Below are 25,780 nucleotides of genomic sequence, written 5' to 3' on the forward strand. Positions count from 1 at the left end.
CAGTGACAGGGTAGTGTGGTGTCACGGGAAGAATTCCAAGTTAGCAATCAAGGCCCCACCCCTGCCAGGTGGTGGTAAGCCCCTCTCAGTTTGCTTCCTCGTTTGTAAGTGGGAATACTAATACTTACCTTCCTCACCTGATTTGTTGTAAGGAGCCAATAAGAGAACCTGTGTGGGTGGCCTTGAAAGGCCTGAAGTGCTGTGCTAACGTAGGGGAAGTGGGGGGTAACCCTGTGCTCCCCTGATGGAGGGACAGCCCATGCCCTCATTCCCCTGTCACCGCTGGGCATGGTTCTGTGGAAAGCTTCATTGTGAATTGCATTTGGGTAATTGACGAAGATGAGATTTTTTTTTAACTCCCTCTGATCCTTGGAAAATAATATGTCTGCTCACATTGATGGTTTCAGTCACAGTGGAGAGGATACAAGCAGAAGAAGGCGTATCAAGATCGCTTAGCTTACCTGCGTGCCCACAAAGATGAAGTTGTAAAGGTATGGTAGTCTGATAGTGTTTCTCAGCGTGGGACGTGAATGTGCTCTGTGTTGAGAAGAGGGACTGTTCTAATATCCAGGATCCCTTCTCCACAGATTCAGTCCCTGGCAAGGATGCACCAGGCTAGAAAGCGCTATAGAGATCGCCTGCAGTATTTCCGAGACCATGTAAGTACCCTTGGGGATAAGGACCAGTAGAACTAGTTTTGCTCTATTTTTGGTGAACAAATGAACAAAGGAATTTCTTCTTTGTTCCTTAGATAAATGACATTATCAAAATCCAGGCCTTTATTCGGGCAAACAAAGCTCGTGATGACTACAAGACTCTCAGTGAGTAACTGTGCTCGGCAGACAAGAGTTGAGGCAGTGGTTGAGAGCCACCAGGTTCTGGGTATTCTCCACGGATCTCTTTTCGGGTCCTGAAGGCAAGGCTTGGGGGCTGGGGTGCTGCTTGTGATGTAAGTCCCTTTGCTAACCCGTGGCTAGATGTCTTGATGCTTGCCGTCTTAACATTTGTCATAACATAGCGATGGCATGACCGAGAAGGCTACACTTGCCAGTTGCCTTTGCACATCTCAAAAATAAACAAGTATCTTATGTGTGTGTCGAGTTATTTTTTCAAGACAAGGCTGACGTTTCCCCAAGACTTAGAACTTCTTCTGGTAATTGCATTATGTGTCTGACACACGCTTTCTTTCTGTCAGTCAATGCTGAGGATCCTCCGATGATCGTGGTCCGAAAATTTGTCCACCTTCTTGACCAAAGTGACCAAGATTTTCAGGAGGAGCTTGATCTTATGAAGATGCGGGAGGAGGTCATTACCCTCATTCGTTCTAACCAACAGCTGGAGAATGACCTCAATCTCATGGATATCAAAATTGGACTGCTCGTGAAAAATAAAATTACACTGCAGGTATGGTCTGGCGCCAGCAAAGGCCTTGGGGCCCTTTGTCCTGCTTGGCTCCCCCTGTCTTACCTGGTCTGACTTGCAGGTAGGGTGGAGGCTGGCTTTCTTCTCAGCTAATGCCTTCTTTAAAAATTACGTAAGAAACAAAATAATTCAGTAGCAAAATTTTAAATAGAGGAAAAGATTAAAAAAATCATCCCAGAATTCCACCCCCCACGGTCATTTTGTATCTTCCATTTTCGCTTACTGTTAGAGGATAAGATGTTTCACATGTGATCACTAGTCCTAAATACTGTTTTTAATGGCAGCACCTACCTGACATTTCGGTTGTTTTCGAGTTTTTATTACAAATAACATTGTAGTTAATGTCTTAGTGAATACATAGCTTTTGTGGTATTTAAGACTTTGTTTTTAATATAGATTCCCAGAAGTTGGTTTTCTGAGTCTATGGACATTTTTGTGGTGCAGGTTCTTTTTTTTTAAAGATAATATTTATTCAGTTAAGAGAGAGAGAGACAGAGAAGGCACAAGCACGGGGAGAGGCAGAGGGAGAAGCAGACTTCCCACTGAGCTGGAAGCCCGATGCGGGACTTGATCCCAGGACCTTGGGATCATGACCTGAGCCGAAGGCAGATGCTTAACCATCTGAGCCAACCAGGCGCCCCGCTTCAAGTTCTTAAGAGGGAGCTGGAATTGGGAGATTTGATGGGTGTGCTGAAAATAGGCTACAGTGTAGTGATTCTAAAATAGTTAATGGGATCTGCAAGCTTTTTTGGTGCTCCAAGGCCTTTCCCGCAGTGCCCAGTTTCATCTTTCAAAGCTTTTTGATTTATGTGTATGTTTTCATTTCCAGGATGTGGTTTCCCACAGTAAAAAACTTACCAAGAAGAATAAGGAGCAGTTGTCTGATATGATGATGCTAAATAAGCAGAAGGGAGGGCTCAAGGCTTTGAGCAAGGAGAAGAGAGAGAAGCTGGAGGCTTACCAACACCTCTTTTATTTATTGCAGGTGAGTGGTTCCTGGAGCCGCTCTTGTAAGACTTTAGCTGCTTCCTTTCCCACAAGAAGACCTTAGCTAACATGCATCTCTGTGAGAGCATTTCTGGCTTCCACTGAGGGGTGAGCAAAGGGCTGTCTCACTTTTCTTGATTACTTCCACACATTCTAATACTTCAGGTTCAACAGAATGTGAATATCCATGCCAGCCCTTATATTACCTAGAAATTACATATCCCTTGGTTTTATTTCAGACGAACCCCACCTATTTGGCAAAGCTGATTTTTCAGATGCCCCAGAACAAATCCACCAAGTTCATGGACTCTGTAATCTTCACCCTGTACAACTACGCATCCAACCAGCGAGAGGAGTACCTGCTCCTACGGCTCTTCAAGACGGCGCTCCAGGAGGAGATCAAGTATGAGCAGACGGCTGCCGGGCCGGGACCCCGTCCCACCGTCACACTCACTCACAGTTTGAGATTCAGGCCTGCCCATCCTCTGCTTGACCTCAGTTAACACTGTGATCTAGATGAAACACTGACTCGAGAGAAGCCAGTTTTTAAATCACAAGTACAAAGTGTTGCTGCTTCAAGGAGGTGGTAGAGTAAGAGATTCACTGAAGTGATTTTAGGAAGATTCTATATTAAGATAACAATTTTTTAAAAAGCAGATCCAAACATGAAGATGCCACATTTTTATCTTAATAAAGGTCCCATTCATGTTCCCGTGATTGAGTTTGCAAACAGCAAGAGGGTCCTGGGTTCAGGTCAGTGTCAGGGAGTGTTCTAGAGAAAGAGCACATAGATCCTTCCTTCCAACGGTTTCTCTTTCCAGGGGATGGGGCCTTTCTGTAAGTAGATGTTCTGTCTTTACGTTGATAGACTCCATGATTAGTTTAATTTGAATTTGTGTCTGATGATTTGTAGGTCAAAAGTAGATCAGATTCAAGAGATTGTGACAGGAAATCCTACAGTCATTAAGATGGTCGTGAGTTTCAACCGAGGCGCCCGGGGCCAGAACGCCCTGAGACAAATCCTGGCCCCCGTCGTGAAGGAGATTATGGATGACAAGTCTCTCAACATCAAAACTGACCCTGTGGATATATACAAGTCCTGGGTTAATCAGATGGAGTCTCAGACGGGCGAGGCAAGGTAAGGCAACTGCAACACCTTTTTGGTATTTTTGATACTTTCTTTTTTAAGCATTTAACCTTTGATTTATAAAGTAATACTTGTTCAAATAGTTTTTCCTTAGAAACCTCCTCTTTACATTGTTGACCTGGTGATTTATCCCTGCACAATTTATTTATTATCCACAAATATTTATTGAGTGCTGGCCGGGTGCCAGGCTCTGTGCGGGGCATACATACAGCACGAATGGGACAGACAAGCCCTCTGCCCTCTCCGCGTGGTTTCTTGCATGGGAGAGACAGGCACCTACACATGAAAGGACAGATTGAGAGTTTTATGAAGTCTTGCCTCGGGAACTATAATGGGGAGTACAAGAGGGAAGTAACTTGGGTCGAGTGGTTAGGGAACGTGTCTCCGAGAAGGCGGAATTTCGCATAACTGCGGGCTGAAGGTTAAGATGGGGCCAGTCTTGCTGAGAGCCAGGTGCAGGCGCTTCACGTCTGAGCGCTCTGAGGTGGAAGGAACTTGGGGGTCCCGGACCTGAAGGGACACTGGCATCCCTGGAGATGCAGTTGGACGGGAAGACTTAGGTGCGTGAGATCAGCGTGTTTCATTAAAGGGGAGGAGATGGTGTGGGGCGGCCCTGGAATCCTGGGAGCGGGTTGGACTAACATAAGTCGGGATTTCTGGGCCAGGGCAGCCGTTTAACCACCAGCCTGAACACATCTAGAGAAAGGTGTCTCAGTAGAGTGTGCGATGCTGGGAAATTACAGTTCCGAGAGCCAGCTTGTGTCCGGTTTTCTCCAGCTTGAGTGGGAGCGGAGAGGCCGAGCAGTTTGGTGCAGGTGGTTTTTGGTTTTTCCTGGCAGTCGTGGAGCAGGTCAAGGTCAAGGTTGTGCGTGAAGTTCTCTGGAGCTGAGCAGGGGTGGCTCTCTGTATCATCGCTACTTAGAGTGTCCTCTGTGGGCCAGTAGCTGAAAATCCTGTGTCCCTCAGCACACGTGGAGTTCAGCTGATATTTCTCATAGCCACGCTTTCTCGGGGAAGGAAGCAGGGCGCTGACTCCATCTTGGCTCGGACTCCTTCCCGTTCCGGATGGAGTCGTGGACTGGCACAAGCTCCCGCTCTGAGCTCTGCTGCCCACTGTCATGCTCTCCAGGTGCCTGGCCCCCAGGCAAAAGGGGAGGCGCACTCTGGATTGAGGACTGATGCTCTGCTGACTCTGAGAAAGGCCTTATCCCCTCAGGATCACTGGGCACCTGATCTGTTCTCAGTAATGTGTTAAGTCTGTCACCAGGAGGCGGGTCATTGCTGGGTGTGGTGGAAAGTGCATTTGTGTTTTGCCCTGTAACCTGAGGCTCAGATCTGGGACTGTGGTTGACAAATGCCATGCTGGACTGGGAAGTTTTGCCTGCAACCCAGGGTGTCCCTGCCCGACAGGACACTGGCTCAAGGGTGTGGAGTTACCCCTTCTCATGGTCCACGAGTCAGGCCGTTTCAGATCAAAGTTCTGGTAGGCATGCCAGGGTTGTTTTTTTTTCCACCCTGTGAACGCCTGTCACAAACTGGTGTCTTACTTTGTTATATTTTTCATAAAATGGAAATTGATTTGAACACATTTTTTTGCCAGTGATAACTGGGAGGTGTAACAGTGCAGTGGGAGCCGATCCTACCTGCAGGCATCACGGATCCCTGAGCTTCAGATACTAGACACACAGACTGGGACCTGGCCCCCTCTTGGGAACGTTTGCCTCTAAAATCTGAGAAACGTAACATTCTGTTCTCTGACTTTAGTCATTGTGCTGAGCACTTTCATTCCCTTTGCTCATTACTATTTTTTGTCAAATGTCGGTTACACATAAAGTTATACATTTTGTTGATATAAAAGGTACAGAACACATAACTTACAAATAATAAAATATATGCTAGTCTTATAAATTCCACATAGCCAGTTGTTTCAAATAGAACGCTTTTACTGATTTTCACTGAAGTCTGGCGTTGGTAGTCTGCTTAGTTATAATTCAGACATAATATGACAAATGGAGTTGTATCCCTATCTGTTTGTATCTGTTTGCTTCTGCTCCTGTGACAAATTGCTACAAACTTGGTGGCTTACACCAACAGAAATTTACTCTCTTCCTAATTGTGGAGACCAGAAATCCGAAATCAGTGTCAACAGGAGGGAAGCGAGGTGTGGGCAGGGCCGGGCTCCCCCTGGAGGCTCTAGTGGGAAATCCATTCCTCACCTCTTCAGTTTCTGGGGGCTGTCAGCATCCTTGATTCGTGGCCGGATCACTGTAGTCACGTCGCCCTCTCCATCCCGGCTGTCAAATCTCCCCCTGACTCTGTCTCGTTAGGACACTTACGATTGGATTTAGACCACCCAGATAATCCAGGATGATCGTTACTCCTTTTTGACCTCATTAGTGGTACCAGAACCTTGATCCCAGCATTTCGTTCTTGTCTTTTAGCCCCTCCCATCCTTCCCAGTTAAGCCCAGCATGTCTACTGTTTTCCTGCCAGTTTCTTTAGACTCTCTCTGAGGGATCTTATCAGCTCCTCAGGCTTCAGTTTCTGTATGTAACTGTCACTTCCCTCACCAATACCCAGAGGGTCACCACATCCCACTGATTGTGTCCCCTTAGCATCTTAGATCTGTCCCCTTGGTCCCCACTGCTGCAACCATGCCCATGCCCTCATTATTTCTTAATCAGGCTGTGGCACTAACCCATCTTTCTCATTGGGGACTGTCCGTCTTTAATGCATTCTTCATGGGGAGCCACAGAAATCTTCCTCAGGCTCAGGTCTCCCGTCCTCTGGTGGCTCTCCCTGGCATCCAGGAAAGTCCAGACCTCTCAGTGTTATATACCAGGCCCTCCAGAACCCGGCCCCTCTTTACTTGACCACTTCATTTCTCCTTCTCTTCCCATTGCTCTCCATTTGAGCTTCCTTCCTGGAGGACAGTGTTTCTCCCTTTTCCCCGAGTTCGGGTGTCTCTTCCGTTCCTCCCATCTGAGTGGCAGCCCCCTGCCCTGTGGCACCAGTCGGCTTATTGTGCGGCGTAGTATGTTTACCAGTATCAGTGTGTCTCTCCCACCAGACTGTGAGAGACTCGGGAAGCTGTCGTGTCTTATGATAGCTTTTATCCCAAGGGCCTGTCACAGTGCCTGGCACATAGTTCTGGGCACCCAGTGCACACCTGAAAAGCCCGAGCTCAGATTCCAGCCCCACCGTTGACCGGCTGCATGAGCACCAGCACCTTAGCTGATCTCTCTGGGTCTTTCTGTTTCTGAAAGACACCGTCCTGCCTTGGGCTGTTCCTGGTCGTTACCTAACCCAGTTGGGGATGATTTTTGCTTTCCCAGCAAACTGCCCTATGACGTGACCCCTGAGCAGGCTCTGGCTCATGAAGAGGTCAAGACACGGCTAGACAACTCCATCAGGAACATGCGGGCCGTGACAGACAAGTTCCTCTCGGCCATCATCAGCTCTGTGGACAAAATCCCGTGAGTGACATGAGTCGGGAGCCCGGATAGAGCCCAGTGTGAGTGCCCTTCTGCCCCCCGGCCGCTCTCATGGAGTTTTGTCCGTCCCACAGCTACGGGATGCGCTTCATCGCCAAAGTGCTGAAGGACTCGTTGCATGAGAAGTTCCCCGACGCCGGTGAGGATGAGCTGCTGAAGGTAAGATCGGACGCTGGCCCGTCCTTGTCCTCCAGCAGCCCGTTGAGGAGAGGCCCGACTGAGACCTTCAGCTAGTGTGCAAGTGTAGATTCCGGCAATAGCTCCCCGTTGGTTGTGAGCTCTTGAAAGTGATCGTAAATCGTAAATGATACCTCTCTTAGTCCCTGTGTAGCTCCTTTACTGTTTGGCACACAGACGTCCAACAAGTAGAGGAGGAGGATTTTCCTGTCTGAGGAGAAATTTCTCGGGTCCTATCTTTTCGCTGAAGAATTGCTCCCTCTGCTGGTGGTCGGGTGAATGGCAGCAAGCGCCGTTGTTTCTGCTAAGGCTGTTGCTGATAACTGTCTTTCTTACTCGGCTATGCTCCTTCCCTTTTTTTTTTTCTCCCCTTAATCTGAACGCTTTTTTCTTCTCTCTCCTAGTTCTGTGCTTTCCTACAATGAGGCCTCGATTCTAGACTTTCTATTCAGGTGAATTAAATTTTTTTTTTTTTTTTTTTTGGAATGAAACTCCAGGGGAAATGCTGTGACTATCCTTGAATTCTTCTGTGGAGATGTGTGTCGAGTGACTTTAATTTCAGAGGCATGAACTTGTCCACCGTTGAAGTCTACAGCATGAGGATGGTGGGGGTTGGACAGATGACACTATGTTAATTAGGTCACGTGGGCGGCGGCAGCCCGATTTGCTGCCATGATAATGTGAACATAGGATGCCCTAAAACACTCAGTGACAGACTTTAAGTCTGTCATCGTTACCTCCTGAAGCTGCTCTTTCCTTGTAGTGATATTCAGTTCTGTTCTCGTTCTCTTTTTCTCTGTATCCAACCGAGGGATGTTTGGTTGTGCTAGTTTCAGACTCTGAGAGGAAGTGTGTGCATGCATGCATGTGTGGGCGTGTGCATAGTGTTTACTTTTCCCCACAGGACTGCATTTTCTGGTTTTCTTTGCTAGCAAAGTCGTTTGTGGCTTATTTGGTGGAGTGGTTTTTAACACCCGTCTCTCTTTTCCATCTGTTCGCAGATTATTGGTAACTTGCTTTACTATCGATACATGAATCCAGCCATTGTCGCTCCCGACGCCTTTGATATTATTGACCTGTCAGCTGGAGGCCAGCTCACCACGGACCAACGCCGAAATCTTGGCTCCATTGCCAAGATGCTCCAGCATGCAGCTTCCAATAAGATGTTTCTGGGAGATAATGCGCACCTGGGCATCATTAACGAGTATCTCTCCCAGTCCTACCAGAAATTCAGGTAGGGGAAAAGGAACAAGGTACTTGTGGGCGTGTTTCTATCTCTGAGTGTCGGGACAAAAATAGATACCACCCTTGGCTTTCCCTGGACCCTGCTATGCTGCCGGATATGTGTTTGATATGCTCATAGCCTCTGGATGTGAAGAAGAGGATTTTGAGCTGTTAAAATATATTCCAACGGAATAGCCCACACTTAACATAAAAGCAGTGAACCCGCATTGGGCAGGTGTTAATTTGTAATCAGAGAAGAACTAGAGAGTGCTTTCAACATTTGCAAATTAAACATCCAGTTGTGAGTTCAGGACATTGTCTTAAAGATAAAGTTGGTTTGCCTAATGACTCCGGTGTTTGCAAACGGTCTTAAATTACGGGTGAGCAGTTCCTGTGGGTGGAATTAAAACTGGGTGGAGGGAGAAGTTATTAAAACCACCACCTCGAGGCCAGGAAGAGCAGCGAACATGTGCAGCTTCTCTGGAATCTTTGGATTGACGGTCTTCTCTTTGCACGCCTTACTCCGGAGGTTTGTGGGATGCCTTCTCGCCAGCTCTGCACACATGTGTCACCTGGGGATCTGGCTCTCATGTTTATTTTCAGACGGTTTTTCCAAACTGCTTGTGATGTCCCAGAGCTTCAGGATAAATTTAATGTGGATGAATATTCTGATTTAGTGACCCTTACCAAACCAGTGATCTACATTTCTATTGGTGAAATCATCAACACCCACACTGTAAGTGTTTTTTCTTTAATTACTTAACTTCCTTGCTCCATCCTTGATTGCCTTCCCTGGGTGCTGTTTACCATCTCTGGAAAGCCAGATGCCTCCCCTTCCTCTGGTCTTGCTGACGTCACATCTGCCATGTTTTCCTTTGCGTATTAACAAGATCTGCTCAGTGCCTCAAAAGTGATCCAAGGCCCTCTGCATCGGAGTCACCTGGGCTGATGGTCACAAATGAAGTTCCTGGACCTATGACAGGCCTGCTGAAACAGAGTCGCCACGGGTGGGCTCCAGAGTCACTGTTGTGAGCGCTCATCTATTTGTCGTGGCCTTCGGTGTTGATTTTCCAACATCTAAAATACCCACTTTTTCCTCTGTGGTCCTTAGAGTGATTTCCCTTGGGTGCTCCTTTTTTCCCCAACATTTTTGTAATTCATTCTTTTCTCATTTGGAGAAACAGAACAGGAAATGAGGAAATATATAAAAAGTAAAGCTTGGCGGGACGCCTGGGTGGCTCAGTTGGTTAAGCAGCTGCCTTCGGCTCAGGTCACGATCCCAGCGTCCTGGGATCGAGTCCCACATCTGGCTCCTTGCTCAGCAGGGAGCCTGCTTCTCTCGCTGCCTCTGCCTACCACTCTGTCTGCCTGTGCTCGCTCGCTCTCTAACAAATAAATAAATTTAAAAAAAAAAAAAAAAAAAAAAAAAGTAAAGCTTGGGTAGCTCAGTCGGTTAAGCATCTGCCTTCACCTCAGGTCATGACCTCGGGGTCCTGGGATTGAGCCCCACACTGGGCTCCTTGCTCAGCAGGGAGCCTGCATCTCCCTCTCCCTCTGCTGCTCCCCCTGCTTGTGCGCTCATGCACTCTCTCTCTGACAAATAAATAAATCTTTTAAAAAAAAAGAAGGTAAAGGAAATTTCAGGGACTAGACTCTCTGAGGGCATCCCTTAGGACAATAGTGTCTTAAAGGCTCTGCTTCAGCGCCCTCAAGATGAGGACATGGGTCCAGTGTACTTTGCTCTGAACTAAGAGATGCCGTAAGCAGCACACATTAAGTACGAGTGTGCATGTGAGTTTTTTTAATTTGTTGTAGGGTACATTATAACTTTGGATTTTGAAGTCTGCGGGGTTTGTTGTTCTCGCCCATGTAGGGTCCACTTAAACCCCTCCTATCCACGAGGTAGAGAGAGTACTGGTGTTTCTTCTCCGTGCGTTATCCCCTAAGTCATTCAGCAGAGCCAGCGTGATGCTTCACGTGTTAACGGTTGACTTGGCTTGTTTTGCTGGGGATTGGCCCGTCAGTTCTTTGAATGCAGGAGCTTGGTTATCAGACCCTTCTGTGCTGTCGGGCCTAATTGGTGGGGCTGAGGGCCGATGGGCTGTGTCACACGTGGACTTGACTTCTGGGTGTTCCATGCAGCTCCTGTTGGATCATCAGGACGCCATTGCTCCGGAACACAACGATCCCATCCATGAGCTGCTGGACGACCTGGGCGAGGTGCCCACCATCGAGTCCCTGATAGGTAAAGTTCTGGCTTAACCACCCAGAAGGTGACGGGGAAGGTGCTGGAGGAAGGCTCGACTGCCACCTCGTCCGTCTCTGCGTCCCTCCAGCTCTGAGTGTGCCTGAGGGAAGACAACAGATGTGTCCCACCCCTGTCTCCGAGGAGCTGAGGTCCAGTGGAAGGGGGGCTTTTACACGTGGATATCATACACATAATTCTATAAGTAAATGAGAAGTCCTGTAAAGGAAATGAACAGGGTATCTTAGAGATTTGTCTTACTACAATGACTGAAATGACTTGTTAGCATTTATGAAATTGTTATTATGGATCCTTTGCTTTTGTCATTTGGCCTTTAGTTTCTTTATTTCTCAGCAAGAGGGTGTCCTTGCTGCGGAAGTGCTGGCCTATTCACGTATCTCTGTGTATTAACATCTCCCCTCCAGGGTCTCCTCTCTTTGTTATGCTGATCCTCTCTCCTCTTCCCCAAACTGCAGGAGAGAGCGCTGGCAATTTAAATGACCCCAATAAGGAGGCGCTGGCTAAGACAGAAGTGTCCCTCACGCTGACCAACAAGTTTGACGTGCCTGGCGATGAGAATGCAGAAATGGACGCTCGGACCATCCTGCTGAAGTGAGTGCTGGGAGTGTCAGGAGTGGGAAGAAGGAGGTAGACACAGTGCAGTGATGCCTTGGCCTTGGCGGACACGTCCACTTGTTCATCCCTGAAACCATCACCGCGACCTTTTAAGCCTGTCGTGATTCCGGCCCCCCCTTATCTATTATACTCGGCACAGAGCTTACCTGCCTCAGTTGCTAATAAGAGGCTGAGGTGAAACTCACACCTGAGAAATCCTCAGCCTGGTGCCCGCGCTGTCGTCGCATGAACAAGCCTGGGGCCTCGAGTGTCTTGTGCTGGCAGCTGCCTGGCGGGACTTGTGTCAGGCGGCGTGTGTGCTGCTGCTGCTTAGCTCCGTTCAAGGGAAGGTGGGAGACCTGGTGACGGTGACGCTCTCCCCCCATCTCCTTTCAGCACGAAACGTTTAATTGTGGACGTCATCCGGTTCCAGCCAGGCGAGACCTTGACGGAAATCCTGGAAACCCCAGCCACCAGTGAACAGGTAAAACCCGACAAGGGGCACAGGAGCTCCGGTGATTGGTGCGGGCCGTGGGCGAGGGGGTGGGGCCCAGATGCCAGGAGATGCTTCCCTGCGGGCGGCCCAGAACACAGTGATCCCGTCCATGAGCTGTCGGATGACCGGGGCAAGGTGGTGGTTGGAGCCTGCTGAGAAAGTTGTTGACTCCCATGTCGAGAGGCAGCTGCTCTCAGGGCATAAGGCTCATGGCTCATGCAGTCTGTGTATGTGTTAATTTAATTAACTGAGGCGGAATCAGCAAGTCTGTCTAATAATCGATTGAATATTATTGTATCATTAGAATTTTATTAAGTGCCTTGGTAGATAGAAGAAAATTTCAGAATGTAGCTCCTGAACTCACTGAACTCATGATCTAGTTGGAGAAATGTGGCATACAGATCTGAAATACTTAGAGAACCATCAAAAATTGACTTTGATATTGGCTATAAAAATACCTGAAGCTCAGGAAAGAGGCCAGCGAGGAGCAAAGCGTCAGAAGAAGCGGGACTTGAGCCACACTCGGGAGGCGTGGATGGGACTGGGTGTGCGCGTAGACGAGAGGCGTCTTGAGGGGGAGAGTCCCCGCAGACAGAGGCATGAGGGAGGGAAGGGCCTTCTGTAGTTGGTCTGACATTTCTAGAATGGAGACGTGGGTGAGGGTGAGTAGGGAGGAGTAAGACCGGAGAACACATTAAGTAGAACCCCTGCTTAGCACCGGATGGATGCAGAGTAAAGGACTTCGGTAACCCTGGGACCATTTACTACTCTCACAGTGGACATAGTCGAGCAATCGAGCTGGGGGATCAAGTCCGGCCCCGCTGGTTGGGGGGCGGCTTAGTGGTGGGAAGGGGTGGATGAGGCACTTCCTGTCTAAGATTCCTCTTTTGCATTTGTAGAATGTGAAGAATAGGTCATTTGTTTGAAATGTTGAGCATAAGTATCCTTTTTGTTAGATGAGAATTTACTCGGAAGCACGAATATGAAGCAGGAAAAACAGGAGCTGCTCCGGCAGCACCGGGAATGGCCCCGCCCCCGGGGCTCTGGGTGCCTGTGGGTGTCCCTTATCGCAGCACCCAGGACTCCTTGAAAACCACTCTTTTTAATGAACTCTCAGCTCTTACATGCTATGATTGATTACCGACTAGATGTGTGGGAGGGACAAGAAGAGAATCATAACCAACCACTGCACCTTGTTTGATGGGAAGAGGTTTGAAGCAGAAAGGCAGACCCCGTCTTTAATGAGAGCCTGCTGTTAGCGTGATCCTCTCACCTGTGTTCTTTCATGTCCTCCTCCCACTACCCCTGTGAGGTGAGTCCTTTCATCCTCTGGTTACAGTCAAGGAGTCTAGACTCTTAGAGGTCACATAACTGGCCCACGGTCATCCGCGTGTCGAGGCAGAACCAATCTTGGATCAGACTCCGTCTGACTCCGGGGTTTATGCCCTTCGTCTTGTGCAATGCGGACTGGTCTTGACAGCAGGAGGAAGGGGCATTCTGGGAGAGGGAGTTGCTCCAGTTTGGGAGGAGTCACAAGCCACTCCAAATGGGAGGATCCCGGTACAAACAGTTCAGAATGCGGTACCAGAGGCTCAGCTGCAGAGATGTGAGATCTGTCCGCATAGATCTGATGAGTGAGGTTTTGAGAGTGAACAATTGGAGAGAAACTACCTCGGGTCCCTTGGAGGTACCAAAGCCATGCCTAAGGCAGGGAGAAAGTGCAGAGGGTATGAAGGAGGAGTGGTAGTTGGGCACGAGAGTAGAGATGCAGAAGCCAGATTGCAGGGAGCTGAAGAAGGAAGAAAGCACCAGAAAAATGGATTAGTGGTGTGGGTCATGTTGGGCAGAGACATAATGGGCAAATGTTGGATGTTGACTGGCTAAGAAGAATCACGGGAAGGACTTTCATTCTCTAGACACTGGCATTTGCAGCATGCTTGAAAGCAGAGGGAGGCCTTCAGCGTGATCCAGCCTGGCCAAGGTGGCAAAAAGCATCGACTGAGCACTGGTATCGCCTTGGTGTGGTTATAACATTCACCCAAGGGCGAAGCCGTGTTTCAGGGAAAATTAAATGGCTCTCATGTCTCAAAATGTGATAGGAAAAAAACGAGGGATTTTGTAGCACTGGAGCCCAGTCTCCTAACTGTACGTGAGAATCCAGGACAGAAATCCCGTGAGGCCGTGTGACTTCAGCGATGTAATCTCTTCTAGAGGAGATCGGCCTGTGCTCCATGCAGTTTCTCTGTCCATTGTCAGAGGGCAGGTTTGTTCCCTCTGTTTCCAGAATGAACTGTCAGAGCTGTATAAATTCGGGTGTGGATATGCTCTGTAGACTCGGGTTTTGGGTTAGTGTGCTGAACATGCCAGCAACTTCTTTCTCCTCTCTGTGTCTGTAGGAAGCAGAACATCAGAGGGCCATGCAGAGGCGCGCTATTCGTGACGCCAAAACTCCCGACAAGATGAAAAAGTCCAAATTCGTAAAGGAAGACAGCAACCTCACCCTCCAGGAGAAGAAGGAGAAGATCCAGTCGGGCTTGAAGAAGCTAACAGAGCTTGGGACAGTGGACCCAAAGAACAGATACCAGGAGCTGATCAACGACATAGCCAAGGTACTGCATGCGGCGGGGGCAGGGGCGGCCTGGCCGTGCGCAAGCCTGTCTCAGCGGCTTGTGAGGTGACTGTAGCCGTTTGGAGGACAGCATGCCTTCAGTGCACAGGCAGGTCGGGGACCTCTTCTCCGAGGGCTTGTTGTCAGCTTCTCCAGCACAGGGACCTTGCCTGCCCTCTGAGGACTTATTCCATGGCCTGTGTCACTAGGGAGAGACCCTAATTAGAGCTTCCTATGCCTTGATTTGTCTTTGGCCATAAGGAAGTCCTCTAGATCTTTTTAATGACTGCTGTGACACATAAATTCACATCCAGTGGGTCATGAAATCCTTGATTTGTGTCGGTCTTCCCAAGTAAGGGGCTCTGGTGTGGGGCCAGAGTGTGGGCTGGCGCACTGCTGGCCCAGTAAGGCGGTACCACGCACACTAGGGAGCTTGCTAACCGGCACAGTAAGATGATCTTTTCTTCCCTCTCCTGACACCATATTTAGAGGTTAAACCAGCTTTGCAAGCAAATTATAAGAACATGGAACTCTGTAAAAGTAACATATTTCCCTGCCTGTAATACAGATGGGGAAAATATAGACAGGGAAAAAGATTAATGAGATCTGAGTTTCTTTGCTAATTTTTGAACATAAATTGCTGTTGTTGGGACACCTGGGTGGCTCAGTTGGTTAAGCATCTGCCTTCGGCTCAGCTCATGATCACCCAGTCCTGGGATCGGGCAGCAGGGAGTTTGCTTCTCCCTCTGCCCCTGCCCCTCCCCCCACCCACAGCTTGTTCGTGTGTGTGCTCGCACTCTCTGTCTAATAAATAAGTAAAATCTTTAAAAATTGCTGTGTGTGATCACGCAAACAGTTAAGCACTGCTGGGCTCTGCATGGATGATTTGAGAAGCATGTGACACCTACTGTCATTTTCCTAATTTTGAAAATTGTGTCTTAGGACATTCGGAATCAGCGGAGATACAGACAGAGAAGGAAGGCCGAGCTGGTGAAATTGCAACAAACTTACGCTGCTCTGAACTCGAAGGCCACTTTCTATGGAGAGCAGGTGGATTACTACAAAAGCTATATCAAAACCTGCTTGGATAACTTGGCCAGCAAGGGCAAGTGAGTGTATATATATATACATTTTTTTTTTTTTTTTAAGAATCAGCATCAGGGGAAAAAGAAATAGAGGCAACTGAAGTGACCTTGGAAGTTCTTACTTAAAACATGTGTTTATTTTTTGCTTTAATTCTTGATTTTGCTTCTGATTGTTTGCATGATTACCTAGTTACATTTGCTATTGTGTGATGTAAATAAATAATGGAGGGGGGACTTCAGGGTGCTTATTTCTAAACATCCCTTGTTCTAAAATATCTTCTTGGCCCTAGAAATGAAAGAATCATGGAAGGGGGTTAGTTAGTGCTCCCCAAACCTGGCTGTGCCTCAAAATCACTTAAGGAATATGATAGACATTTTGATCCCCTGGCCTCTCTCTACACCTCCTGGGGCCAGGATCCCAGACCCCAGCTTTTTCCCAGCTGGCTCCAGTGACAATTAGCAACACGCCCATCTTATAGGGAGGGAAACTGAGGACCCAGAGAGATGGGGTGGTAGGTCCAAGTTCTACTTGCACTGCTAACTAGGGTTAGTTTATTTTGCACTTCTCAGTTTTCAGTTTAAGAATTTTCCAACTTCAGAAAGGTTGAGAGAAGAGAGCAATATGTACCCTTCACCTATTTTTGGCATTTTGCCACATGAGCTCCCCTTCTCTGGCTTCCTTACTCTTCTGCCTGCACTCTGGCTCTGTCTTTCCCTCCCTGGAAGACCAAGGTGAGGCAGGGATGAAAGTCAGGCCCACACAACCCAGCTTGTGGGGCTGGTTCCTGTGACCTTTTGGCCTTTCCCCCATCATTCTTTGAGCACTTCTTGACTTCATATAGACACAGGTGTTCTGGCTCAACTTGTACTTTCCCCTCCCCAGGCTTGGAATTAGCCATTTCTCCAAGTGTTCCTGGTGCTTTCTAATGAAGAGTGGTGTTTAGAGACCAAAATCCAGGCACTAGATGTGCTTGTTGCCACAGGGTCATCATTGCTTGTAGGCATTCTAAGCAGACAGAATGGCTCTGTGGTACCCCATTGCATACAGAGACACAGCAATTGATGTAATCAGGTCTGTAATGGTAGACACTTGTGTTGTTTCTAGTTATTTACTTAAAAAAATTCTGCACCAAATACCAAAACCTCTTGTATCTAGATTATTTTGCAGATGTGGGCATATTTGAGGATAAATTTCTAGATGTGGAATCACTGGATCAAAGATTTTGTACAGTTGTAATTTCTATAGATCTTTCAGTTGCCTTCTATGGTGGTTACTCCCTTTAACTCCTGTACCAGGATTCCTGCCCCATCTCTTGAGGGCCTTTTGTGGGAGCCCCACATCCCAGTTCTCAGGGATCTCTAGTCTTCCCATGTTTATTTTTGAAAAATCACTTCTTACCTTGATTATCCCAATAGCCTCCTAAGGTCTGTTTCTCTTTACTTGTCCCCATTCCTCTGTATTTGCTATACTGGTTTAAAGTCCTCTAAACATTACTTATTCTGAGATATATTTGTTTTTGCCTTGCCAGGGCACGGGACTTATAGGGACTCCCCTGAGGTTCAGTATAGTTCCTTCATGTTGGTGCTAGAAGGTTAAATTCATGGTGGGTTTGCAAGTACAATTAAAGGCAAAAGCAGTTTAGTGATGTTTCCTCTGCAGAGATTGCTCGGGTTAATCCTAATACTTACTTGTCATTTTAGAATCAGTATGTTACTTAGGCTGGTGTATGGGAAGTTCGTTTTCTGACCTCATATCCTTGAACTATAGACAGACTTGTAGTACACAGTTACAGATAGAAAGTGATAATGGGGGGCACCTGGGTGGCTCAGTGGGTTGAGCCTCTGCCTTCAGTTCAGGTTATGATCCCAGGGTCTGGGATCGAGCCCCACATCGGGCTCTGTGCTCAGCGGGGAGCCTGCTTCCCCACCCCTGCCCTGCCTGCCTGTCTGCCTACTTGTGATCTCTCTGTCAAATAAATAAATAAAATCTTTAAAAAAAAAGAAAAGAAAGAAAGTGATAATGGTGTGATTTTTTTTTTTTTACAGGGTCTCCAAGAAGCCTAGGGAAATGAAAGGAAAGAAAAGCAAAAAGATTTCTCTGAAATACACGGCAGCGAGACTACATGAAAAAGGAGTCCTTCTGGAAATTGAGGACCTACAAGTGAACCAGTGAGCATTTACTTTTTTACTTTGTCTTATATGTTGACTTTATTACCTCTTTATCTTACTGCCTTTATTTCTGTTATGTGGTTGGTCATTTTCATATATTCTATCTACTTATATATCTGTTTAGGACAGCACTAGGCCTAATAGTCAGAGTTAATTTGTCTGTCGTAGAAGGGAAAGTATTTCTTCTCCTTTGTTGTGGAATATTTGCTCCAGGCTCTGTTCGTACCTGCTTGTGTGGGCCCCTTCTTAACCTTTCCTCTTTAAAGGAGGATGCCATTTCTTATTCTCCTGTGTCTAAGCCAAGAATCGATAAGAATAACAAAAAGAGGAGTTTACTTTATTCCACTTGAGGCTGGGAATCAGGGGATTACCCTCCTTCTCTTTCCTGGGATGTGCCAGCTTGCTGTCGACACGGTTCCGAACCTGGCCTGGCTGTCATTAGCAGGCATTGTTATGTACCGACTCAGCTGGCCCTGTGACCTCTTGCAGATGAGCTTGCCGATTTTGAGTCGGGTAAAACAACAGGTTTGTTTGAGATGGAACTTAATTTTTCTCTTTTTTTCTTATTTTATTTATTTGATTTTATTTATTTGATTTATTTATCTGTCAGAGGGAGAGCACAAGCAGTGGGGGAAGGGCAAAAGAAGACGGAGAGGGAGAGCAGGCTCCCCACTACCCAGGGATCCCAATGCAGGTCTCGATCCCAAGACCCTTGAGATCATGACCTGAGCCAAAGGCAAATGCCTAACTGACTGAGCCAGCGAGGTGTCCCTGTAACCTGGTTTCAAAGCCTTTAACAGCAAATTAAAAAGAAGAAAGACAAGCAAAAAAAGTGGATGACATTTGAACAGTAGAAAATAATGATAAAAAGAAGGGAAGAGATATAAATATGAGACAAACTCAAAAAATACATAAAGTGCTCAACACAAAAAAAAAAAAAAAACTCAAAAGGACCAAGGTCCCCAACTGAAAAATGACTGGAGAAAATACAGAGAGTATGCCATGATTCACATACACACAATCACATGCAAACTTAACCAGACTCTAAAAATTCGAAGTTTTAAAATGGGATACTATTCTTTAACTACTGAATTCAAAAACATGGAAAAGTATGTATGTATTATTATTAATTACTATTTTTTAAGTTAACATATAATGTATTACTTGTTTCAGGGGTACAGGGCTGTGATTCTTCAGTCTTATATAATACTCAGTGCTCATTACAACACATACCCTCCCCAATGTCCATCACCCAGCCACCGCATCCCACCCAATCTATTGTTAGATTTCAGCAGTGCCCATGGGGATGGCCAAGAGAATTCCTGTGATGTCATCCCTTCAGAATACTCCCCTCCAGCAACACTCAGTTTGTTTCCTGAGATTAATAGTCTCTTATGGTTTGTCTCCCTCATTGGTTGTGTCTTATTTCATTTTTTCCTCTCTTCCCTCCACAACCCCCCACCCTGCCTCTCAAAGTCCTCATTATCAGTGAGATCATATGATCATTGTCTTTCTCTGGTTGACTTATTTCACTTGGTTTAATACCCTCTAGTTTCATCCACGTCGCTGTAAATGGCAAGATTCCCTTTTTGATGGCTGCATAATATTCCATTGTATATGTGTATATATGTATATATATGCATATGTATATACATATGTATATACGTATATATACATACTACACACTAAACTACACACTTAAAATTAGTTAAGATGGTAAATTTTATGTCTTGTAGTTTTTTGTTTTTGTTTTTAAGATTTTATTTATTTGGCAGAAAGAGACACAGCAAGAGAGAGAACACAAGCAGGGGGAGCGGGAGAGGGAGAAGCAGATTCTCCGCTGAGCAGGGAGCCCAATGCCAGGACCCCAGGACCGTGACCTGAGCCAAAGGCAGACGCTCAACAACTGAGCCACCCAGGCACCCCTGTCTTATGGTTTTTATAATGAAAAAAATTAATACTCTGACCAGAAATTCCATTTTGAGGCATCTGTCATAAAAAAAAATCAGAGGTAAAAACCAAAGATTTACATATAAACATGTACCACAAGTGTAATAATGTAAACAGTAAAATCAACTTAAGTGTTGTATAGTAGGTGAATGGTTAAATTTTAACTTTAACTTGGAATATTACATGGCCATTAAAAAGGATGCTTTCAAAGAATGTGAAAAACTCTCAAAATGTTACCAGAGGGAAGATGGGTTACAGGACTATATTTATAACTTACGCTAAAAAAAAAAAGGTAGATAAGTAAGTGGATGGTTAGATAAACTTTATGTGAACAGAGGCACAGAAGAACATACACTAAGTATTTTAGAGGTTGTCTTTGGCTTGTGAAATTATAGGTGCCTTTTCTTTTTCTTCATGCTTTACCAATTTCCAAAATTCAATAATGAATATATGTTACTTCAGATCAGAAAACCTAAAGCAGAGGGAGCCTGTTCTCCCTCTGCCTGCTGCTCCCCGCTTGTGCTCTCTCTCTCTGACAAATAAATAAATAAAATCTAAAAAAAAAAAGATAACAAAGCAAACTGGTTAAAGTAAAATTATCATAGGAAGTACCTTCAAGGAGTGACCAGTGAGGACCTCTTGTTGAATCAGACGCTCATGTTCGTGTGTGGACTTTGTGACCTCTCTCGTAGCTTCTCCTTGGCCTCCTTTGCATCATTCATGGTTCTCAGCTCTGTTTCTGGGAGATAAGTTTTCTCCGTAGTTGAGTTCTAGAAATCTGGGCTGATGTACTTTTACCATCTGGGGAACAACACCTTCTCCTGTTGCCATAAAATTTCCAGGCTTGTGTAAAAAAAAAAAATTCCAAGCCAATTCGTAACACATTGAGAATGAATGATACCTTAAATATTTTCAGGAAATAGCAGTGTATCTTTGGTGGTACTGGGTACCCAGTGCCGTTATATCTAGGGCAGCTCCCCTCACGGCTCTTCTTGTTCTTACCCCTTTTAGTTTCCTTACACACTCCTTGCAATCCTCAAACACGCGTGCATTCACACACGCACCCTTCCTCCCTCTCTTTCCCATCTAGTTTCCTCTTGATTATGCTTTTATCATTAGATTTCAGCAGTGGCCACAGGGAAGGCCAAGAGAATTCGTGTGACGTCATCCCTTCAGAGGCCTTCATGGCCGTCCTCGGTGGTCCCTCCTGCCGTGAGCGTGAGGGCGGCAGGCAGAGGTTGCAGCCTCTCCCAAGGTCTCCAAGCGTGTGGCACTTAGAGTGGCGGCCCCTCCCTGCTTCACCCGTGGAAATACTTTGGACCTTTAGTTTGTACCCCTTTTCACTCTTGAAGGTTTTTTTTTTTTAATTTTATTTATTAGAGAGAGGGAGCATGAGATGGGGGAAGGGCAAAAGAAGAGGAAGAAGCATACTCCCCGCCGAGCAGGGAGCCCAACAGGGGGCTTGATCCCAGGACCCTGAGATCAAGACCTGAGCCCAAGGCAGACATTTAACCGACTGAGCCACCGAGGCGCCCCTTGAAGATTGTTAATCTCCTTTCTACATTTCGTAAAATATTTTTATACAAGACCGTAAAAATCACACCCGTACGATGTTATGTTTCAACAGGTTTAAGAATGTTATCTTTGAAATCAGTCCAACAGAAGAAGTTGGAGACTTTGAAGTGAAAGCCAAGTTCATGGGCGTTCAGATGGAGACGTTTATGTTGCATTATCAGGTAGGTACGCACCACGCAGAACCGAAAGCTCTGATGTGAGGTGGTTGTTCTCAGGGAGGCAGGAGAGTAGGTGAAAAGGAACTGGGTCGGGGACGGCTGTCCACACCCGCAGTGAGCCGGGCCGCATGCAGCCGGGGAAGGAGCGAGGGCTGCTGTGCTTCTGCCACGGTCTGCACTCCCGGAGAGCTCTGGCAGACCGGGACGTCTTCTCCAAGCTTTCGTCTGAAGCTTCTGCTTCCTGCTGTTCAGTGGCTTGAAATGTTTTCTCTCATCTTAATTTGATGTAGGGGCTTAGAGGTGTATTTCTGACAAGCTGTGTGCAAATTGCATCTTTGTAAACTGAATCCCATTTTAAATTCAGGAAGAACTCTGCAGTGAATCATTTTATAACATAATATTAGCTAATTTTTATTCTGTAGTATCTCTAGGTTTTACACCTTAGCAAAGCCCCAGGTACCTCGAGGCCTCCTGGGCTCTGTCCTCGTCAGCCCCGTTCCCTTCTCACTGCTCTACCCGTTAGCCTGGGCAGGGACCCTCTCTGTACCTGCTGACCTCCCCCTTCCCCCAAGTCCTTGTCCTTTCTTCCTCTATACATGTTACCACTCTGACCAGCGCTCCCCACACTGTGAGCTCCGTAAGGACTGTAGTGTATCCTTGTTGCCTTCTCCGTGATTCCATCATTCCATGGTGCACATGCCCAGGTGCTTCCGTGAAAGGAGACCCCCGTCAGGCCTTCAGGCTCCCCGGGGCTGTGCGGGCTGACCAGCCCGCTCCGGGTGGTGTGCTCGTCCGTGCACAGGGGCATTAAATATGGAGTGAGGATCAGGTGACCCACCAGGGCCTTCGTTCTCATGGAGCCCCTAGGATTTTTCCAGAAGCTGAACTGGTTGAACTTGAACTTGGGGGTTCTTTCAAGCACTCTGATTCTTGCTCTCTCATCGCCTGCCTCTCTTCTGAAAGTTTACGGGTGAGACCGCTCACTTCCTAAAGGTGCTCCGTCCAGTGGGGGGCAGTGGGAGCAACAGGGGCTTTACTCCGGTCCAGACCCACTCCGTCTTTAAGCTTCATCTTTAAACTTGGGATAATCACACCTCTAAGACTTTTATCAGGACTTAGAAAGACACTATCTGATGTGCTTACCCAGTGTCGAGCTCATACGCAGTAGACACCTAATAACAGGTCCTTTCCCCCCTTGCCTTCAGAACATAAAAGCTTTCTCATGTGAAATAGAAAGTAAGACTCTAGCGGACCCCATCGCGACGACCCGTGTGGCCGTGTCCTCGTTTTAGTGACGCGTGTATTTATTATAGATTGAAATGCCTTCACCTTCTGCAGGTGACCCATCACTTAGACAAACTGGAGACACGTTATTGTCGCTTCTGAAATAGGAAGTCTGTGTGATAAACGAACGTGCTGCTTTTTCTCTCCCTGTTTTGTGTATTTTGACATGAACCACAGACTTCTTAACTCCCAGTGGACCAGGACATTCTGTTGAGCAGTGTGCCCTGTTCCTCGGGCTCTCAGGGGGCTTGTGCCAGGGATGGTTCTGTCGTGGGGCACCCCACTTCACGTCTGTCTTTCCTCGTTCCTTCTGGGTCCCTCCTCCCTACCTTGTGTCTTGTCTCGTGCCACAGGCTTGTTTGACGGTCCAAATGTTTCTTTGAACAGGACCTGCTGCAGCTACAGTATGAAGGCGTCGCGGTCATGAAATTATTTAATAGAGCTAAAGTAAATGTCAACCTTCTGATCTTCCTCCTCAACAAAAAGTTCTACGGGAAGTAATTGATCTGTTGCCGCCGGCCCAGAAGGATGAAGGAAAGAAGCTCCTCACGGTTCCCTTTCTCGGGTCCTTCTTTCCTCCTTGGAAGCAAAGACCCAGCCCCCAACAGAGCCTCAACTTGATACACTCCCAACACCACCCTCTTAACCCCTCCCGCTCTAATGGGACTTCTGCTGCCCTTTCTTCATAGTGAAATTGTATTTCAGGCTTAGTCTGGCCCTCTTGTTCCTTCCTTTTCTTCCGTCACTTAGGAAGGAGCGGACGCTCCACTAAAATCCCTCTTGGTTGGTACAGGCTGAGAGGCTGCATGACCCTCTTGTAGGCTTTGGTGTTTGTGTGAATTAGCAACAGGGATGGTGGGACTTGAATTCTTGTTATTTGGAAGTGGGCGCGCTCGGCACTAATGGCACGCTGGAAGGCACACAACTCGAATGTCAGGTCATCTCCAGTCACTAGTTTGTCATTTAAAGGTAAAGTTCCTGTACGTTTCCATCCCGTTGGTCAAATGAAGGGATCCAGGGGCTCCTTGGTTCTCTTCCATTCTGATTTCCTTTATGCACAGGAGCTAACAGAAGCCCCTGTTCTGGGTTCAAAGGAAACATTTCTAGCAAAGGGGAGAGACGGCTTTCAAGTGTCACCATTAAATGTGAGCAGTGCTGTTGATGTAGCTCTGATCAGGGGGTGGGAGCACCCCACTGACAACACCCGCCTGCGGGGGCGGGGGGTGCGGTGTTACAATGGTCCGCCGGGCCTGCTTTTTTTGTGCTGGTGCGTGGAAGGGGGCTCCATTCCAGAAGGCGGTCCACTCAGCCCTGTCCCTGGTGCACGGACGGGCCAGCCCTAGCGTAGAGTGTAATTGTCTTCAAAACTGTTTTATATCTCAAGAGTGCCTTATTAAAGTGTAGATTTACTTCTTGAAATGTGGGTGATAGGAATTTGGAAGATTTATATAATGCTTTAAAAGCCTTTAGAATACTGTAAGAAAAGGGTTTTTAAAAATTGGCTTATTTGTATATCTGAACTCTTAGAACTTTCTTATATAGCTACAACACTAGGATTTATCTGCAGGGTTGCAGGGACGTAATCCTGCCTTAAATAGACCGGAACAAAAACAAACAAAACCAGCCAACAGACATAAACTTGGTATTAAGATCGCTTTTTCCCACTTTTTTCCCTTCTCTTGCTACCCATGCCTGCCGTGCCTTTATTTTATGAGCTCCCATTTTTCTGGGTTTAGTAAAAAACAATTCAGTTCCAAACTTTGAGCTTCAGAAGCTTTTGTTATTACATAAAAAGTCATATACTTAGAAAACAAACAAACAAACAACTGTTTATCCAGGAAAATATGTTGGAAATCATGCTACTGAGCCTCCATTTTCTCTGATGTTTTGGTTCAGTATTCTTTTATCATAAAACATAAAGTTTAACAAAATAAACTTACATTTGAAAATTTATTGATGTATATTGGAAACCAGTAAACTGTTTCGTTAATAACAAATCATGCGATGTGTCCCTGTTACAAATGTAAGCGTTGGAGGTGTGTTTTTCCTGAGAGACCGTTTGCTCAGTCGGGTCCACCGGATGCAAATGCGAGGTGAGGTGTGGCGCGCCACCAGCCTGACCTGGTTTTTTCCTGTATTTCTGAAGATCATTTTTCAGTGAATATTTTCCTCAGCTCAAAAGAAGATGCTATGACAAGTAGCATCACCTCAAAAACTGGGACCAACCAAAGCGTCAACCCTTTCACTTTAACAGGAGACCCATCCCAGATGCCCATCCCAGATGCCCATCGGGCCTCCGCGGCAGACCGCGAGCAGAGTTTACAGCTCCTTTAGTAAAATACGGTGTTTGGATTATTTGAGAGGATTGTAGTTCCCTTGAAACAGCTCCTAATGCAAAGTAGCACAAAACGCACTTCAAGATTTTGGTGGTCGCTGGGTAGCGTTACGGTTTGGATCACACGGGAAGCGGCCAGACGAGCTCACGTCGCAGCGTTGACACCAAGTAGCCCTTCGGCCTCCTAATTATTAGCCGCCGCCTTCTCCGTCTCGTCCCTCTGCCTCTGACCTTCTCTGCCACCGGCTATGGTGACATTTCTCGAGAATTTACTTCCAGCCGTTTGGACCGCCCATCAGATCGCTGCACACAATTGCCTTTGTATCTCTGTATGAAATAAAAGGTCATTTGTTCATGTTTGTGTTTATTTTTCTCAGTTTCATTGTTAGCAGTTCCTGTTCAACAGCGTCGACCAGAGCGAGATTTAATGATTGAAAACCACAACAGAAAACAACCCCTTGCCAGTCCTTCTGAAGGAGCCAACCCAGGTCGGCTGCCCATTCACTGAGTCACCGCAAAGCGATGTTTAGCCTGGGAGGTTAGCCTTTTCTAAGTGTCATCTGCTTCAAGTAGCCTCCCCAGAGAAAGAGATCGGGGTGGGGAGAGCACACGTCCTCCCGCCACTGGTGAGCTGACAGCGGGACGTTTAAAACCGCTACAGCATCTGATCTCTTAGGAGCGGCAGCACCCCAGGTCCCTTGGGGGAAGTCACCAGAGAGGACCTGGGGAAGCTGCATATGGAAAGAGTAAACAGCAAACGGGGGGGGGGGGTGCTTCCTTTTAAGTAAGGCCCCAGGGCACAGCCTCAC

At 46.9% G+C, this 25,780-nt stretch overlaps 1 protein-coding gene across 1 annotated transcript in view; it reads left to right on the forward strand.

The window, feature by feature from the left end:
* Positions 1-25,326, forward strand: part of IQGAP1 (IQ motif containing GTPase activating protein 1) — a 100,433-nt gene extending 75,107 nt beyond the window's left edge. Inside the window, exons 20-38 of the mRNA XM_080808150.1 lie at positions 408-491; positions 588-659; positions 752-821; positions 1,196-1,404; positions 2,252-2,407; positions 2,649-2,812; positions 3,323-3,547; positions 6,892-7,032; positions 7,125-7,209; positions 8,229-8,461; positions 9,055-9,187; positions 10,594-10,696; positions 11,173-11,308; positions 11,708-11,795; positions 14,204-14,416; positions 15,358-15,524; positions 17,547-17,669; positions 21,247-21,355; positions 23,024-25,326. Coding sequence (XP_080664276.1) covers positions 408-491; positions 588-659; positions 752-821; positions 1,196-1,404; positions 2,252-2,407; positions 2,649-2,812; positions 3,323-3,547; positions 6,892-7,032; positions 7,125-7,209; positions 8,229-8,461; positions 9,055-9,187; positions 10,594-10,696; positions 11,173-11,308; positions 11,708-11,795; positions 14,204-14,416; positions 15,358-15,524; positions 17,547-17,669; positions 21,247-21,355; positions 23,024-23,137 — 2,625 coding nt within the window. The 3' untranslated portion in view covers positions 23,138-25,326. The remainder of the gene's footprint in view (positions 1-407; positions 492-587; positions 660-751; positions 822-1,195; positions 1,405-2,251; positions 2,408-2,648; positions 2,813-3,322; positions 3,548-6,891; positions 7,033-7,124; positions 7,210-8,228; positions 8,462-9,054; positions 9,188-10,593; positions 10,697-11,172; positions 11,309-11,707; positions 11,796-14,203; positions 14,417-15,357; positions 15,525-17,546; positions 17,670-21,246; positions 21,356-23,023) is intronic.
* Positions 25,327-25,780: the final 454 nt, after the last annotated feature.

Source organism: Martes martes, assembly GCF_963455335.1.
Source record: "Martes martes genome assembly, chromosome: 7".
NCBI classification, from domain to species: Eukaryota; Metazoa; Chordata; class Mammalia; order Carnivora; family Mustelidae; genus Martes; species Martes martes.